At 41.4% G+C, this 17051-nt stretch overlaps 1 protein-coding gene across 3 annotated transcripts in view; it reads right to left on the reverse strand.

Moving 5' to 3' along the window:
• Positions 1-484: 484 nt before the first annotated feature.
• Dh31-R (Diuretic hormone 31 Receptor) overlaps positions 485-17051 on the reverse strand; it is a 28130-nt gene continuing 11563 nt past the window's right edge. For 2 of the 3 annotated variants that reach the window (NM_165979.3, NM_001274022.2), the window contains exons 2-11: positions 10662-10857; positions 10131-10268; positions 7977-8083; positions 7812-7903; positions 6540-6666; positions 6227-6453; positions 5772-5948; positions 5340-5463; positions 2079-2207; positions 485-1780 (exon numbers count right to left, since the gene is read on the reverse strand). In NM_165979.3, the coding sequence (NP_725278.1) occupies positions 1736-1780; positions 2079-2207; positions 5340-5463; positions 5772-5948; positions 6227-6453; positions 6540-6666; positions 7812-7903; positions 7977-8083; positions 10131-10268; positions 10662-10827 (1332 nt within the window). In that variant the 5' untranslated portion in view covers positions 10828-10857 and the 3' untranslated portion in view covers positions 485-1735. Of the gene's footprint in view, positions 1796-2078; positions 2208-5339; positions 5464-5771; positions 5949-6226; positions 6454-6539; positions 6667-7811; positions 7904-7976; positions 8084-10130; positions 10269-10661; positions 10858-17051 lie in introns of all 3 variants that reach the window. The other variant, NM_001274021.2, reaches the window with a different exon arrangement.

Consider the following 17051-nt stretch of genomic DNA (forward strand, 5'->3'; position numbering starts at 1 on the left):
GGCTTCGCTCTAAACAGAAAATTAGCTGTAACTTCCACTGTGAATGGGGAAATCCGTATTACTTACCCGTAGTTACCAACTTCACACCCACCATTGGCCAAATACCCAACTGAAACTGGACGTCTCCATTGTACCAATTCAAAATAGTTCAGCATTGTTTTTAGTGAAGCCCAGCAATTCTCGTTAGACCCCAATATAAATTAGGCTTCATGTTGTGGCCCAAAATAGGTTTGGCTCAAATGGAATTCGGAAGCACCTGTTGTGCTTTCATCACCAGGCTTGGATAACCTGGCCAACGTCCATGGGGACGAAACGGAGGAGGGCCAACTTCAAATGGCATTCATTAAATGGGCATTAGGTCCGGACTGGAATGCGGTTGTTGCTGTTGTTGACAGACGTACCCCGGATTCATTAAACAAACTGAAAGTTGACTAATTAGCAGAGCAGAGCAGATCCAGAGGAACTTGCAAGTGTATATAGCATACGTAGATATAATTAAAATTTTATTACATTTGCGTACATTCATAGACACACTAAAAGCGATTGCCAGAAAGCTCAGCTTACCACAGAGAGAGATAGAGATATATATATATTTTTTGGGGAGGAGGGTGTTCGGGGCACTAGTCCTAGGATACACTTAACACTTAAGACAACAATGATATTTAATATCCACATAAATTCTTACATTCATAGGTACAATAAATATGTTCTCATTCAAGTGGGTCCGTTGCCGGCAAAAGGCTGAAATTTATTTCGCATTTCGCATTCTGAGGAAACCAAGGAAAACTGCTTCTGTATATACTATTAAAACTTAACATTTAGCATGGCGCAAATTGTTGCAAAATATATTGTACATCAGCCTAGCTGGCTAAGGAACTTATTCTGGGTGCTTTGAAGTTTTCCGAAAGTTTCGTAACAATATCTCGGGTGTCTACCAAATAGACTATAAAATATGCATGGCAAATTTAGGAAAAATGCAAATTTAGCTAATGAAAATGTTACTTTTAAGATTTTAGCTGGGCTTCTTTATCGGCAGTGCCTCTGAACATTTAACAACAATGACATTGACCACTTTTGGGCACCCGTTTATTTATTTTAGAAACTCTATTTCAGGAACATGCCTGGCGATACTAACTGGGTTCAATGGGCTGTAGCTTTTGGTGGGGTTTGATTTTTGGGTTCTTGACCTGTTTCGGTTTTGGTATAACTGTGGCTTAAACTATGAGATGTTGTGTGACTCGAAGGGTTTAACCTAAAGCGCCTCATCGGCCATATGCTGTTGGCCAGCTCTCTCCATGCGAACGATGACAGTGCCCATGCCATTGGGATGGCCCTCCTCCGCTCCAGTTGCACCTCCTGCTCCTACTGCTGCTGCTGCTGCTGCGTCGGATGTTGAAGCTGCGTGCGATGTTGCTGCCGTTCCTGTCTCGGCAACATCTTCCGCAATGGTCGTCATCAATGTCGGCCTGTCAACGGCACCTGGCGCGGATTTGGCCTGGCCAACGGTCTCTCCGCCCTCCTCCATGAGTGGCTGGCTCTGGCGGGAGTGGTCGATAGTTTGTCGCCGTTTCAGGAACGGCATCCGGTCGCGCCAGCCTTCCAGGAAGGACGACGAACTCGCCAGGCTCTGGCTGCGAGCTCTCTGCTGATCCGTGGACAACTGGTGGCTTTGGTGATGGGGCTGGTGGTGTTGGGGTCCTGCTGAGGCGCGTCGCTTGGCCGACATGTCCTTTAGTCATACCTTCTCCTCTCCTGGCAGTGGCGGTCCGCAGCGCACGAACTACAATCAAAAGAACTGAGAATTTGCTATCATGGTGGTTGGCCAGTTGGCAACGGTGCGTCGGTTTCTGTATAACTGTCTTATGTCTCTTTTTGTTTATACTGTTCTAATTCATTTGGTTTTTGTATTATTATTTGTTGCATGCGATTAATTCGGATCTATAGGCCAATAAACTGTGAGTGCTTAAGTGTGCTACTGCTGCTGCATTACTCATACGCGCCGTAACCCGTGGTACAAAATTAGTAGAAAGTAGAAAGGATGGGAGAAAAGCATGTGAAGCTTTTAGTACAAATCTTACCGAGACCTGAGTGGCTGTATAGGAATTGGTCCGCGGTCGGTTGCTGAAGCACATCATCCGCCACTTGCGCTTCATTTGGGCAATCACCTCGCCGTTGCAAAAGCAGAACAAAATGGCAACGCACAGACCCTGTAAAAATAGAATGGAACCAGGATGAGCAGGCTGGCCAAATTATCGTCGGGGCTTATCGCAGTTGTCCTTATTGCAGTGCCCATCAATTTTGTCCCTTTTGTACCCTGTAAATGGGTATTATTGGTATCTAATAAGCTTAGTTTCCATGCCATTAGGTTGACCTAGGAACAAAGCCCATAGCCCGGAGAAAAAAAGTACAAACGAATATGAAATTTGTTCAAACCTACTTCAAATCAAACATCAACTTTTAAATATGTGCCAGTGATTTTATACCAATTATGTTTTCCAGGGTATAGCAATAGCCGACACCCTGTTTTTTCTCTCTATTTCTAGTTTCTTGTTTCTTGTTTGTCCTGAGTCGCTCCTAATACAATACATAATACAATTTTGCTTGTTTCTTTGGTTATTCCATCGTCCTGCCACCGAAATGGCTACGTATTCATTTCGCCCGTCAGACGGCCACTTCAACGGGCCGTGAGTCCTTCGCTAGCTCCTCCACACCGATGCGAACCCACTGTTTGGCATTTGTCCTGCCACTTTCTGCCTGATTGTTGCAAGCGGCATTTGTGGGGGCCACATATATATATATATATGTAAATATTTAATGTATGGCCGGGTACGTGCATTGACTACTGCCTGGATTTCTGGTTAGCACTTCGGAGCGGGGATTCTTTTGATTGCCACTACTCACGGAGACCCATCATGGACTCAATCAGCCACAGTTGCCATCCATTTACTCCCCTGTTTCTGGCTGCCTTTCCATAATCAAAATGGGGCTTTATAACCTCACAGCATATTGCAATGAAGATATTTGTTGTTTGATTGCAAATGAACCACTTCTTCCAGGACTAGAATTGATTGTCTCCACTTGAATTGGTTGACTCTATCCTAGCTCAAAGATTGTATGTATTGTACTGAGCCATCTAGAATAGAATTCTCTTTCTGTGCGTAAAACTGCATTTTAATCTTTTTCTTTGCCAAATGGGGTCAAATGTTTCGATTTGCTAGTTTAAGTTATTTGCACTGTTTCTGCACTGTTGACACTGCGCACATTGTTATGTAAATCGTTCCTGTTTTCTTATTTAATAGTTTTAGTTGGCATAGTTGGTTCCGGGATATGTTTAACCACAGAACGGATGGCCAACATGTACTACATGTACCAAAATATAAACACTATCCGGGCTTATTCAATTTTTTCACTTATTTTGCTGCGTTTTCTGTGTTGCCTTCCTCTTCTCTTTTGTCCCATTTATTAAGCTTCCGGTTGAACTATCTTTCTTTGTCTAGAATTTTAAGCCATATACTATAAGTGCTAACCAGAAAAAAAGTTTGTGTTGGATTAATATTTTTTTTGGAACAGATTTTATCCGTTTTTTTTTTTTAGCTTAATTACAAACAAACGTTTATTCGAATAGCACTGAATTTTATTTAATTTCCAAAAAGCCTGTTGAATAAGAAGCTTTAGTAAGCCAATTAGTTGATTTAAAATATTTTGGCAAGAAGTCAAGAGAAAGCATTCCAAGAGAAATTTATATTACGATTCTGTTGACATCTGACGTTTGTTTTCCACTTTAGCTTTCTGCCAAGCGAAAGTTTTTAATTCAATTAAAGTGGAACGTGTTTAGTCTGCACATCTGCTAAATACCAAATGTCCCTAAGCTCATGGGGGGAAAACAGAGGGAAATCTCTGCGGAAAACTCACAAGCGGACAAATGCCAATTGCAGCAAGTTTCGCATTTCGGCAGCAAAACAACCAAATAAACACGTTTACATGCATATAAATTCTGCTCTTTGACTAAGTAGTTTTGGGGCTTTTCCATTTCCCTCGTCGACACATCCCCCGCCACCCAACTAAAAAATTATTTGATATTCTTTCCGGAGCTTAAAACTTGCGGGGAATCTTTTACGACTGTCGGCATTATCAGCACGGCTGCCACAATAAATCCAAATTATATGCAACCACTGAGTTCAGCGGGAAAACTTCGCCATCTTTGCAGCAAATAAGCCAACGGAAAACAGCGACATAAAAAAAAGTGAATAAATACGACAAGAGGAAAATGCAAAGGAAAAGTACCCGTCGACTGGCTTTAAACTTTTAGCAGTCGAATAAAAGATTTCACCTATCGATTGGCAATGATGAAAAAAGGCTCAGACCGAGGTGACAATGTTCAGTTTGCCAAGTTATAGAAAATAGTCAAGAGCTCAACTGCAGCTTAGTGGCACCCAAGATGATTTTATGTCTACTCGCAAGATAATGGATTTTCCTGTTGTTTTAGGGCTGTTTATGAATTCAATGGGCTACCTTTTTGAACCGATTGAGTTGGGTTTTAGATCGAACTAAAAGATTTTCGAATAACAGCTAGGGGGTGCCTTAGAAATTACTTTTGAAATTTTGTAAAGGAAAGCCATCTAAGCTGCAACATACTTTTAGGCACCTCTACCTCCATGGCAACTGTTATATCAACAGTCTGTAATGAAAAACCATTTCGTGCACAAAAACACGAAAATATATGCAAATTATTTTATCTGTGTACTGCAAACATGAACTGAAAGATTCTTTGGGTATTCAACAAACAAGAAGGCAACGTAGCTGGATGAAGTTTGCCGTCGTTGTCTTTAAGTTGCGGCCAAGAAATATATGTATGTGTGTTAACCATGTGTAAATGCTGGTCTATCGAGACTGAGTTGGCCGAGGGACAAGCTCGAGTTGCTTTTACGAGTTCCTGTGTGCGAGAGTGCATTTCATGCTCAACTTGCTACATTTTTCCAACGGGGGAACTTCGCTCCAATCTCGGCCAGCAATTTAATAAACTGAGATCAAGTGAAATGCCAATGGTGGGTATTTCACATGGCGTGTATTTTCATTATTGATTTGAAAAGAGCCCCGATCTAATGAGCTGCTAGTCCTGGTATTTGGTATTCGGTATTCCAGTAATGCTGGCTTATTTGCATTCCCAGTGGTGGATGGCACCATGAGGCGAACTAACATCATAACTTTTTAGCCAGCTCGGAGTCGTAAAGTGATTTTATGAGAGCGTGCAAAACAAAAGCCGGAAAGAAAAAAGCAAAAAAAAAAAACGAAAAAAAAACGAAACGAGAACAGAAACGAAACGAAAACATTTTACTTACTTGAAATGAGGCCGTAAACGCCGAGATGATTTCGTATGTATTCTCCCAGGGATGTTTGGGTGCAGGACGAAAGGGCGTAAGGATGTACTGGAGGCCGAGCAGAGGAACCAAAAGCAGCGTTGCCCTAAAACAGGATGAGAGGGTGAATTATAATGCCTTGTTTTCGTTTTTCAGCTGTGTATTAACATGCAAGTCAACGCGGCGTATGCGTAATTCAAAATGTAAAATGAGCCCAACTTCCAGAGTGCAGAGCGAATAAACAATAAAAGACCTGATGGCCGATGGGAAAGAGTCTAAATACAAGGGAAACAAAATATAATTACGCATTCGCCCCGTGGGCCAGTTGAGAGTTCTCTGCTTCGCTTATAAGTGTTTCAATCTCCCCCCCAACAGTTCTTTTTTTTTTCTTTTGTTTTGGACGGGAAAACTTACCGAAATGCTTGCAAAACCGTTCGCGATGGACCGCAGCTGCCCTGAATACTGGCCGGGGCATTCAGTTTCAAAAGGACCACTCGCACAATGTTGCACAGGAACAGGAGGTTCAGGAACATGGAGATACACACAGGCACCATAAGAATGTTTTGGTAGTTGGTTTGGTTCATCCAGCAGCTGCAAGTTGGCGAAGGAATGCGAGATGAGTCAGTGGGTGAATTGCTGATTGATTTGATTAGCATTTGGTCAAGAGCTCGACAGACTGAATATCTTAGCTACACAGAAATATCTTGATATCAATCTGTGATACTCAAGTCTGTGGGATTTCATTAAACTAGGATACTTCTAGACAACACAATATGGTTACACCTTGTCTGTTGTCGGTCACTTTTGATAACTATTGGCATTCCTCATTTTCTTTCGGTGTAAGCTGTACCCATTCATTATTCACTTACTGACGATTGTCCTCGGGCGTGCCGCCCAGACCGCGAGCCATGCTATAGACGAATATGACGATGGCCGGGGAGCCCCAGCCGAATGCGATGAGCCATTTGACCAGCCTCTTCTCGGAAATGAATGCGGCGACGAGGACGGTGTGCAGATAGAATCCCTCGCAGAGCATCCAGGAGTAATTGGACAGGAGGAAGTAGTGTAGCGTTATGTGCAGGGCAACGCAGCGCATCTGGGTGTTCGCACGGAGTATGGAATATGGAAATCGGAAGCCGAGGTTGATTCACCATTACGCATTCGCCAGGTGTGCACACTTACCGGACTCTGATGCAGTAGCTCCGAATTCGGCATGACCAGCAGGTACCAGACCAGCCACAACGAGTTATTGGCAGCGAACGAGGCGAACAGATTCATGTGCAGCGTGATGCGGGCGCACTTCAGGGATCTGTTCAATCGAAAGACAAATATGCGAATCGAATTACTTTGGCCGGCAATTTGTGGCAAGTTTTTATGGCCAAATTTGCAAGTTTGTCTATGGCTTCATTTGCATTCGGGGCCAGGGGCATGTGAGGCAGCTTGGATAGGGCCGAAAGAGGCAGAAAAAGTCCTGCGACCAAAAGGACAAAGTTCATTTGTCCATTTTCCCATTTTCCGTTTCTCCTTTGCTCAATTGCATTGATTGCTGACATCTGGCCAAACTGAATCTAGTTTGATTTCTTTTCAGCAATTTAATTCAATAGGTTAGATTGTTTTCGTTAATCCCTTCTCTACTTTACTTAATTTACTTCTGTCTAAATAAATTATTTTATATACTACTTTTCACTTCTAAACTTTCTTTAAGCAATACAATTATTGACTGAGAATATACTGATGGTATATTTTATAATAATACTTCTTTATTTATTTTTGGCCGCTCACAACGACTCAATTTCCTTTATACTCTTATATTTTATTTGAATGAAAACTCTGGTATTTTCATTACAGCTGTTTGAGGAATGCGTTTTTCCGGGGCTGGTGTTGCCCATTGCTCTGTCATTAAACTTTTAATTATTCACTTTTTTAGGGCAGACCAAATTCCCACACGTATCTGGACCCATTTTATTTGCCTTTGGCACACAATTTAAAACAGTTCTGTCAGTTGGCCGAACCGTCTATGGGATCTCGCCCCTCAGTCCGCACATCCATTATCCTTTATCCTTGAGCCCCAGTTCCATTCGAATGTGCGATAAACAAACCCAGAGCACTAATTGGTCTGCAGGCACTGGGAAATTAATCGATATCCTGCTTCGAGTCACCAGGAGATGGGGACACAATGTATTTTCCCATTTCCGGCGTCAATTGTGCCGCATTAAATGAGCAATGAGTGCAATGAGCATTTGGGCATCCAGCATCCAGGTTGGCAGTTGATTAAGCCACTGTCGCATTTGTTTGCCATCAGTAAATTTCACTTATGGCGCCAGTCGTCATAATATAAGTCGCAATATAAGTCACCAGCGTGCCTCATTACCCCTAAGTGTTTTTGCCATCTCCCAACGAAGCTGTCAACTTGTGGCCAAGATGAAGGAGTGCAAAGCCCTTGGCCATACTCACTTGAAATAACCCAATATGGCCAACGACAGCAGAATGGCCAGCAGTGAGGTGCCGTAGCCAACCTCGGAGATCAGATTCACTGTGTGCCTCCACTGGATATATAGTGTTGCGATTAATTAATTACATAAAGGATATATAGGATATTTATGTATGGGATCGGCTTACGTTGAGGTCTTCGAGATTTACGCAGGTTGTGTAGTTGGACCATGTTTTATTGGTCAGCGGATGCTTGAACCACTCGCCATCGAGACCGCATTCCTTGTGGGCATATCCTGCATAATTAAAGCAATGTCAGTTTGCGATAAATAAAAAATAATTAACCATGCTGTTTACTCTGCTTATTACAGCTCCTCAATAAATATTGTATATACGATTAATTCTTTACCGTTTTTTCTAGCAAACATTTTCACATCCTGTGCACCACACAAATATTTACACTTGCTAAATATGTGTGATTTCATGATTGACTACTGCATAAATATTCCGGCTCATATTTACATTTTGCGGTCGGCCCGAGCATTCAATTGAATTAACCATTATTTATTGCATCTGCCACCAAGTTAACCGCAAAAGAATTGCGGTTCGCATTCGAATTGCAAGCATATCAATTTGAAAATTGCATAATCATTCTGTTGTTTGGGTCATGTGTGTGTTTAAGTCGAATCAATTCGAAGTTCGTGACAAAAACTTTCCATTCGATTCGATTGTAGATTACCAAGTTTGCAATGCAATTTACCGAGTGGCACTTGTAGAAAAATTACTGGAGAATTTTTGTTAGGAACTTCGAAGGTGAGTTTTATCAGGTCGTTCGTTTTTCCGGCTCTTCCGTTTTCTTTTTTTTTTCGACCGATGATCTTTGGCCAAGAATCCATTTATCGCCGTTTGGCACGCAGACCGAGAAAATCACGTATACGCGCTGTGTGGCAGATAAGTAGCCGGGGGGTGAGGGAGTTCTCGACCACAGCTCACCACATCGACATCCGGCGACCGGAAGTGCCATAAAAGTTAATGGCGGCGCAGTGCCAAAGCACATAATCTTGTACAAGCTGGCGGCGACCCCGTAAGGCAAAAAAAAAAATGCAAAAAGGATGAAAAAGGGGGTGGCGCCATGCTAACCACAAGCTAAATGTAGCAAAAGTAGCACTTTCTTGACGCTCGCCTTGTTTTTCTCCGCTCTGTCATAACAAAAAAAGTCATTCAACTCTCGCTATTTTCGTTGCCCTGGTCATGGCCAAAACGAGGTTGAGGTTTAAGTTGGCTGGCTACATATTGTATACCATTAATGCAAATTATCATGCAGCGCATGATTTATGCCATAAATTGGTTCAAATATTTATCCACATTTATGACGATTTTCTAGAGCGTGCGCTTTGTTTTTAAACGTTTGCTTTAATGCCAAGCATAATTAATTAGTTTTCTTTGTGCGTTTGGCCAATCAGTTGATTAATTTATATTTATATTTATATATATATATATTTATAATTGAATGAAATACACGCAGTGTGGCAGAAAGTTGAGAAATAATTCAAGTCACCTTTGATATTTTTATTTATGATATGTTAATGATACGACAATGAGTTGGTGAAACTATTCAAAGGGTTTTCTTCTTCAGTTATGTTATTATGACCGTCATCAACACCTTGCCAAGAACACTGATTAATGATTAAAAAAATATGAAATTCACAAACATGATAAAATTTAAATCCCCTTTCTTCGTGCTCCAGCATCTTTAAATACCCACACACATATTTGACTTCTACTCTGCCCAGCAGCCTCAATCAATTTGGCCGTGTTTTCTGCCTTACATTTGATTTCGGTTAGACTCTGGCAAATTGTGCCAAATCAGGCGAAACATTTTAGCATTTTGTCGAGCTCTTTTGGATAATTTAGTGGCCCAGGGAGCTCCAAGGAGCTTTGCCTTTAGCCCGTGTGGTTTTGTGAATACTTGATGTTTCCATACGACACGAAATCAAAGCATAAACATAACAAGTTTCCAATTGATTTGGCCTGGCTTGGAGCGTATTTTCTGTTCCATTTATGTGTATATAACGATGAGCTCGGGGATGAGCCCAATTAGAGGGTAGACTGGCACACTCCACCTACCAAACAACCCAACCAACTTATCCAACCGCATTGCCTCGTGCAAACACATTTCCCTTTGGCATGCTATTTAACCTATATGTAACATACATACATGTGATATATGTATGTATATATATATATTTTTTCGTGTCATATGCAGATCCCCAGCTGACCCCGAAACGGATGTAGCTTTGTGGAATTTAATAAACAATTCAGCTCCTGCCCCGGCGCACTTACTTGCTGGATCGAATCCCGTGATGAAGTCCGGGCAGAGTTCGTAGGCGGAAGTGCCGACAGCCGTATCCGGCCAACAAAGCCAGCCATCAAAGGTGCCGGCACAGTGGGTTCCTGCTTCTGCGCCTGGTCCTCCGGAGCCTGTTTGCCAAGGGGCCAAAAGGAAAGGGGAGTGGTTAGGTCAGCAATTTAAAGTTACTCGTGCATAATGGACGCCGAAATTGCAGTTGGCCAGAGCCAGAAGCACGGGCAAAAATATGTAGTGAAATACCAAAAACTGTTATATTTCCCTAGTGCTACAATTTCAGAGTGAATTTTTTCTTTCGCTTAAGTAAAGACAAATAACTGGCATAAAGAAAGGGAATGTAAGTAAAACAGTGCAAAAAAATTTATTTTGATTTATGTTTATAAAAACATCTAAAATTTAAATGAAATTTACTGGTGAGCGTTTTACAACTGCATCAAATAAAATAACTGCATAAACTTTAATAGTTATGTGCTGTGTGATATATTTTCTCGCAGTGCACGACTCACCCGCCAGTTGACCGCTGGCATTTAGCCGCGTTTCGCAGGCGGCCCGAAGTGCATCGAAGTCCGGTCCGCTCTCCGCCACACTTTCGGCGATGGAGGCGACGTTGGTGCCACTGCCACTGCCACTGCCACTGAATGTTGCATTGGGGTTGCCAATCTGGTCGCTCATGGTCGTCGTGGAACTGCTGCACTGCGTCCGCTGAAATAAAGTGGCAAATAAGTTTCGTTAGTCAATCAAATGGGTTTTGCCGAGCTCATAAATGCGTGTGCGAGTGTGTGGCGCCCCCATCATACGTAAGTATTTTGCGTTTTACGCTCCATTTGAAAGGGAATTTAATTGGTTTTCCAACAGCTTGGCGCTATTAAAGTTCCAGGACTGAATACTGTTGCACTGATTGCAGCGGAATTATTTATGGTCGAATACATTGATTTTTTTTTACACAGAAGATGTGGGTTGCGTGTGTAACTTAATTGAGTTTAAGCGATTGCATCAGCTATTAATTAAAGGCATTCGTGGCAGAAGTCTAAAAATAATTGCTATTTTTTCAAAATAATGTAAGTATAGTCAAAAGAAATAAAAACTGTCATCTGGTAATTAAGCATAAATACTGTTACGGAATATTAAATATTTTGTTAAAAAAAAGTTTTCTAATTGGGAAACTAAAAAAATATTTAAAGTATGTAATCGAATAATAAAAAAAACTATTATTATCAGTGGCAATTATTTTCATTAATTGTTGAGAACTGTTCAGCTGGAAATTGACCGCCACATTTATTTTTGTAAATTAATAGTTTAAATATGTGGAATTTGCAGAGCAATCGCTTCACCAGCTTGTATTTGTTTAGGTTTCTACTTATTGATTTTAAAATATAATATTTATTCGGTGAGCTTGCACATTTCTTTAAAATAAATAATCAAATAAATATTTACTTGTGTCTGCTTGCATATTTCTGTCAACAAAAAAGTGCCAGCATAAGTGTGGCTTGTTTTTGGTCAGAAAACAGCAAACAAATGTTTGTGCCAGTTGTGTAACTGGAGTGCATTCCTCCGGAAACTGGTCATGTCCAGTTGGATATCAAGGATTTTCGATTTCGGAAATCGGGGCCTTGGATGGCAAACGACAAATTTCTGGCATGTGAGATTGCGTCAGGTGGCTGTCTTCATTTCCATTTCCATTTTCTAATCTTATCGTTTAGGCAAATTGCCGACTGCACTCGAATTGCGAAAGTGACAAGAGCAAAAACCACAATGACAGTCGGCAACGCAGAAAAGTCTGCTTCGCAAGCGAACATCATAAAATCTAGGATTGCAAATTGGCTGAGCAGAACATCGAGGGGGATTCCCCGAGAGCTGAGTGTTGGGTTGGGCTGGGTTGGGTAATGGCCAACTGAATGCACTTTGTGTGCACAACACTTGAACACTTGTGAACGAGTGGCGTTTTATGACAAACGCCCTGCTATGTTTGCTCTGGTTTTGCGGCTCTCCATCTCTTCGTGTAATCATAATACAAGTTTTATATTTATTGCACGAATTACACGAAATCGCAGTACATCACTCAGCGCAACTCGCTCGATTCTCATCGCCCATCTTCCAGCAAGTTGGCTTAATGTTTAAGCCAAAGCTGAGCAGACAAATTTGGTTATTAACCGGCCATAGCCATAAAAACGTCTTCAGCATTCGAGGGCTTGGGGCCACTTAAATTTTACGATCTCTCGGTACAAACTTGCCCATAAATCGTACACATTGAACCTGAGCATCAGCCATTGTTTGAATAAGTGATTCGGTCTTCAAGTGGGTTGAAAAATAGTCGGGTGTTAGATAAAAATCGGATAAATCATGTTGAATGTGCGGGCCACAATATTATGGACTAGGAATTTTCTTTGAGCACATTGAGTGCAAATTTCAAGCACACGAAGCTTGTGGGTTAAACTGCAGCATAAATATATTAACTGAATTCCTATTCATGTTAAAAAAAATCCTTGTGTAACAAGCGCTCTTGAAATGTTTGTTGTAGTACCTTTCAACTGAATTAAACCTCTTTAAATGACCTCCTCGAATGAATACATTATGACACAAGTTTTATTGATCCAATAATACAGGCACTAGTCCTATCTTTAAGTGTTTAACTGTGGGTTCAATGGAATTTGCTATGGTGCTGAGTGTGTGAATCTGATAATAAAGGTGCTGGATTTTTCCTAGCATACTTTCTAGCGTGTCCCATTGCCAAAATGTGGCAGCTCGTGCTTTTAATGTTCTTTCAGCAGGGGGGAATGGAGCTCATGGGCAACCCCCAATTTCTACGCCCACCACCCGCGATCGGCTAATAAAAATATTTTTACGACAACTCGCGAAACTCACGCAAAACGTTGGCAATAACAGAAATTAGCTATAAAAGCGTGTGGAAAAGTGCCATAGGCGAAAAGAAGCTGTCGAAAAAAGTTGGTCTACAGGGCGGAAATTTGGGGCTGGGAAAGCAGCTGCTATGCGTTAAGGAAGCTCGACTTGACTTGGCTTGGTTTGGCTTGACTTCGTCAGCCCTGCGCTAATGCTCGATGTCAGGGATCCGTAAATTGCATTTGATAAAAGCAAACGGGAGGAGACCTCAATAAAAGCGTCCAAAAGCCAAGGGGAAATGGGAAAATGCGGTGGGTGCGGTGGAACTGGGAAAAAGCATAAAACTGGCAAATGTATGTGGGTTACACGTGTATCATGTAGGGGCATCTATAGTCTGGCACTCGGCGTTGAAGTGTCGACCCTGACCACGCCCCCGCGCCCACAAACAATTGGGAAAAAGAGAGGCCGTGTTGAAAAACTCTGCACACGAAATGTTGCGCAAAACTGTTGGGTATTAAAAAACGTAGCCATGCGAAATTGTGCCGTCTGCATCTGTCAAAACGTTTTCAATAGCTGGTTTCGTTTGGTTTGGTTTCGGGTTTTTCGCGCTTGCACACACGCAAACACGCGCGGCCCCCCTGACGTATGAGTAATGAAAATGTTTGTTTGCCGTTTTCCAATTCGTTGGCTGTCAGTTGTGAATCGAGCCTTTGGATTCGGACTCAGTGGATTGGAAGCCAATCCAAAAAAAAAAAAAACAACCGATGGCCACCCAACCATCCCCATGGATAGTTTATCTTCATTCTGCGCCGAGCACAAAACATCTTTTAGTTTTCGCCGCTGCAATTTATTAGGCGCATAAATCATGCGTACAACGCTGTCTGAACCAGTTCTATACCGCCCACATGGCAAGATTGTGCTATGATTTATTCTAGATTTTTCTTTAAATTTCTCTTACTTTTTAGGCAAACAACGGCATCAATTATTGAATGTGCTGGTGGGCGGCAATTAATATCCGCATGAAATGTAGCATGAAAGAATCGAATCGAATATGTCATAAATCCAATGTGTTTTGCTTAAAGAGATTGTGTTAAAAGCCAGCCAGCCAGCCATTTCCACAGACTTTTATGCTTTATTGAGTGTTTTATTTTTGGGGATTACGATTTGTCGAACGGGCTCTTAAATCGCTTAAATACCATTTCGCCTAAAACAACATTCAGTCAGCTGTTGCGACAGGAATGGCTGAAACGTTTTAACCTTGGCCCGAACTATGGCATTCCATTCAGATTTCGCCGAATTGCCATTGATGCACTGAATCGTTTTCCATTTTCCACCACTTTTGTTGCGAATGGAATGACAGAACATAAAGGCAATTTATGAGTTTCCAATTTCGATTGCTTCTGTGGATTTCAGCCGGGGATTATAAGTAAAAATCCTTTTCATTGAGCAAAAATGTCGTCAATTGAGCTTGAATGAGATATTAAGCTTTAATGGGACAACTTTTGTTTTATTAATGGCTTTTACATGAAAAGAATTAAAATAAAATTTGAGTTTTTATAAAAAACGCGTGTTTCGATTGCTGTTATGAATATATTTTTAATTATTTGTTACTAGGTGCGATAGATTCACATACGATGATGGTTCAAAGCCAGGGTTTAGTAGATCCCGTATAATATATAATTAAATATTTTATATTTAGCTGACATATTTTGTTGGCACACTTCCAGGACTTCCTACTTGCTGGCATTGTTATCACCCGATGATGACGTACAATTTATTCAAAAAAAGAGTTGAAATCATGTTCTCCACACTGATAGACTCGTGCTGCTCAAGATTCCCATTCTAATCGAAAGTTGGCATCCTGGGTTCTTCACCAGGCGCAATGTCCTGGGAATGTATCATCATCACGCAGGTTCCTTTGTTGATGTTGATGAAGTGACAGCTGCTATGGGTACGATTTTGTAAGCGTGCTGGCTGATTTATATAGCAGTGCACTTGGCAGCGTGGAAAGGAGCTCATATTTCAAATAAATATAAAGTGTAAACACCGAATCGCTCAACAGGCGCTGCCCAGATCCTTCCGACCAAATGGGACACTACTTTCATCGCTCCACAAGCGGATGTATCTGTGTTAGCCGGGATTATGCTGGTTGGTTAGCTGAGAAGAGGGCGATAAAAATGTTGCCAGAGATTACCAGAACAAGCGATTTATTTATTTTCCACACACACACACACTTGCCCACTTGGCCATTTGGCTTTGGGCTGAAAAGCGGCGAACGTGGAGCGTGAAAGCCGAGCCCTAATGGAATGGAATAATTTATAAAACCCGTCCGGCAATGAATTAAGGAAAGATGAGGCTCTAAGTTCGTCGGCCGGCCAAAAAAAGGAGTTTCAAAGGAGCGGCGGCTCTAAGTGCATTTGTGCCACAATCTTGCCTTCAGCCCTGCTCTTCCACTCTCTACTCCCAACTATGATGTTTCCCTGCATCCTTTGAGCTCCCTATACCGTCGACCTTTGTCCTGGTTCATTGCTTTTCCGCTGGTCTGAGCTGTAGGTGGGTTTGCGGTGGGTTCTGAAATGAAATACGTGCCACACGTGCTAAATGCCTTGTTCTCACTTCCTCCCACCAACAATTGCACAATTTGTTCGCGCACTGAATTTGCATGTGTCTAAACCCGGCAAGGTGTGAGATCTGAAATGGACTTTGTTTGCCGTCTGTTGTTTGCTCTTTCACAAATGTCTTGCGGTCTACTCAAAAGTGTGCTGAGCACACACAATAAACACCCACAGATTTGGCCATAACAATATATCTCAACATGGTTTTCTTACTAGACAACTTGTACTATCATGATGGTTAGTACACACATAAGATATATTATTATTATTATTACAGGGCTCTTGTGCCTTAAATTTCATCCTTTTTATTAAAAAAATATTATTATCCTTTATTTCCATTTCTTTTCGTTTTTTTTGGACTTAATTCTGTCAGTAAGTTGCTATTTCTTCCAACCTAACAAAGTGCTAATATTTTGAACGGCACTGTTTACCCGCATACGTATGTATATATAATACATAAACTCAAGAACAAGAAGCCCAGCTGCTCAGAGGTACAATGCATGTGGCGTATCCTTTTCGAAGAGTGACAGTCCTGGCAACAAGCAGGGCAGAATCCCTTTCCGCAACTTTTTATTTAACTTTGTCATTTGGCCAAAGCCAGTGAGAAAATTCGTACTTTAACTGCGCTTATTTGTTGTGCTGCTTACGTACTTTGATTTCAAGAACTTTGCGTTGGGAATAAATATACTTTTCCCCCACTTTTTCGCGGCTCAAGTGCACATTTCTTTCATTTTGTTATTGTTTGGCCAACTTTTTGTAAGCTTGGGAATTTGTTTTTCGGCTGCCTCTTATAATAATTCCGGTCGAGGCGTGTTCATCATACAATTTGATTATTTCTCTGCCGTTGCTAGGACGGGGAATTTTCGACAAATACTTTGTAGTCCAATTGAAATATGGCCAGGCGAAGTGGTTAAAGTGGGTTACTTTAACTCAAACAGAAACGAAAACGAAAACGACAGTGAACTTGTGGCTAAAAGCGTCTTGAGAAGTTTCAAAGTTCAGAGCAAATTTGCGAAATTGCTGAGCAAATCTGCGGCCTAGAAAAAGTTTACAATAAATTATTCGTGTTATGTAAAGCTGGCCGTTATTGCGTTTTTGAAGTTCATAAGGGTTTTAAAGATACAATTGAAAGCGTCGGTCCTTTTTAGAGTTTTCCAAGGTGTAGGTAAATTAATTTATTTGGCTCATTTAATTTTCCAATATTTCCAATTCACACCCCAATCGCTAGCTCACAATTAATTTGATTTCACTACAATTCCATCCTAAATTAGTGCTAGAAATTAGGGTTTTCCGAGCACGAAGCCAGGATAATTATTTGGCCAGCTCACGCACTTTCGCTTCCTGCGAAACGAACTCAATTCATATCAATAACATTATTTTGTGGCCGGCCCTAATTTTCGGCATTTTCCTTCAGCCAGGATCTCAGCTTCATCCTGTGCCCTG

This window comes from Drosophila melanogaster, chromosome 2R (assembly GCF_000001215.4).
Source record: "Drosophila melanogaster chromosome 2R".
NCBI classification, from domain to species: Eukaryota; Metazoa; Arthropoda; class Insecta; order Diptera; family Drosophilidae; genus Drosophila; species Drosophila melanogaster.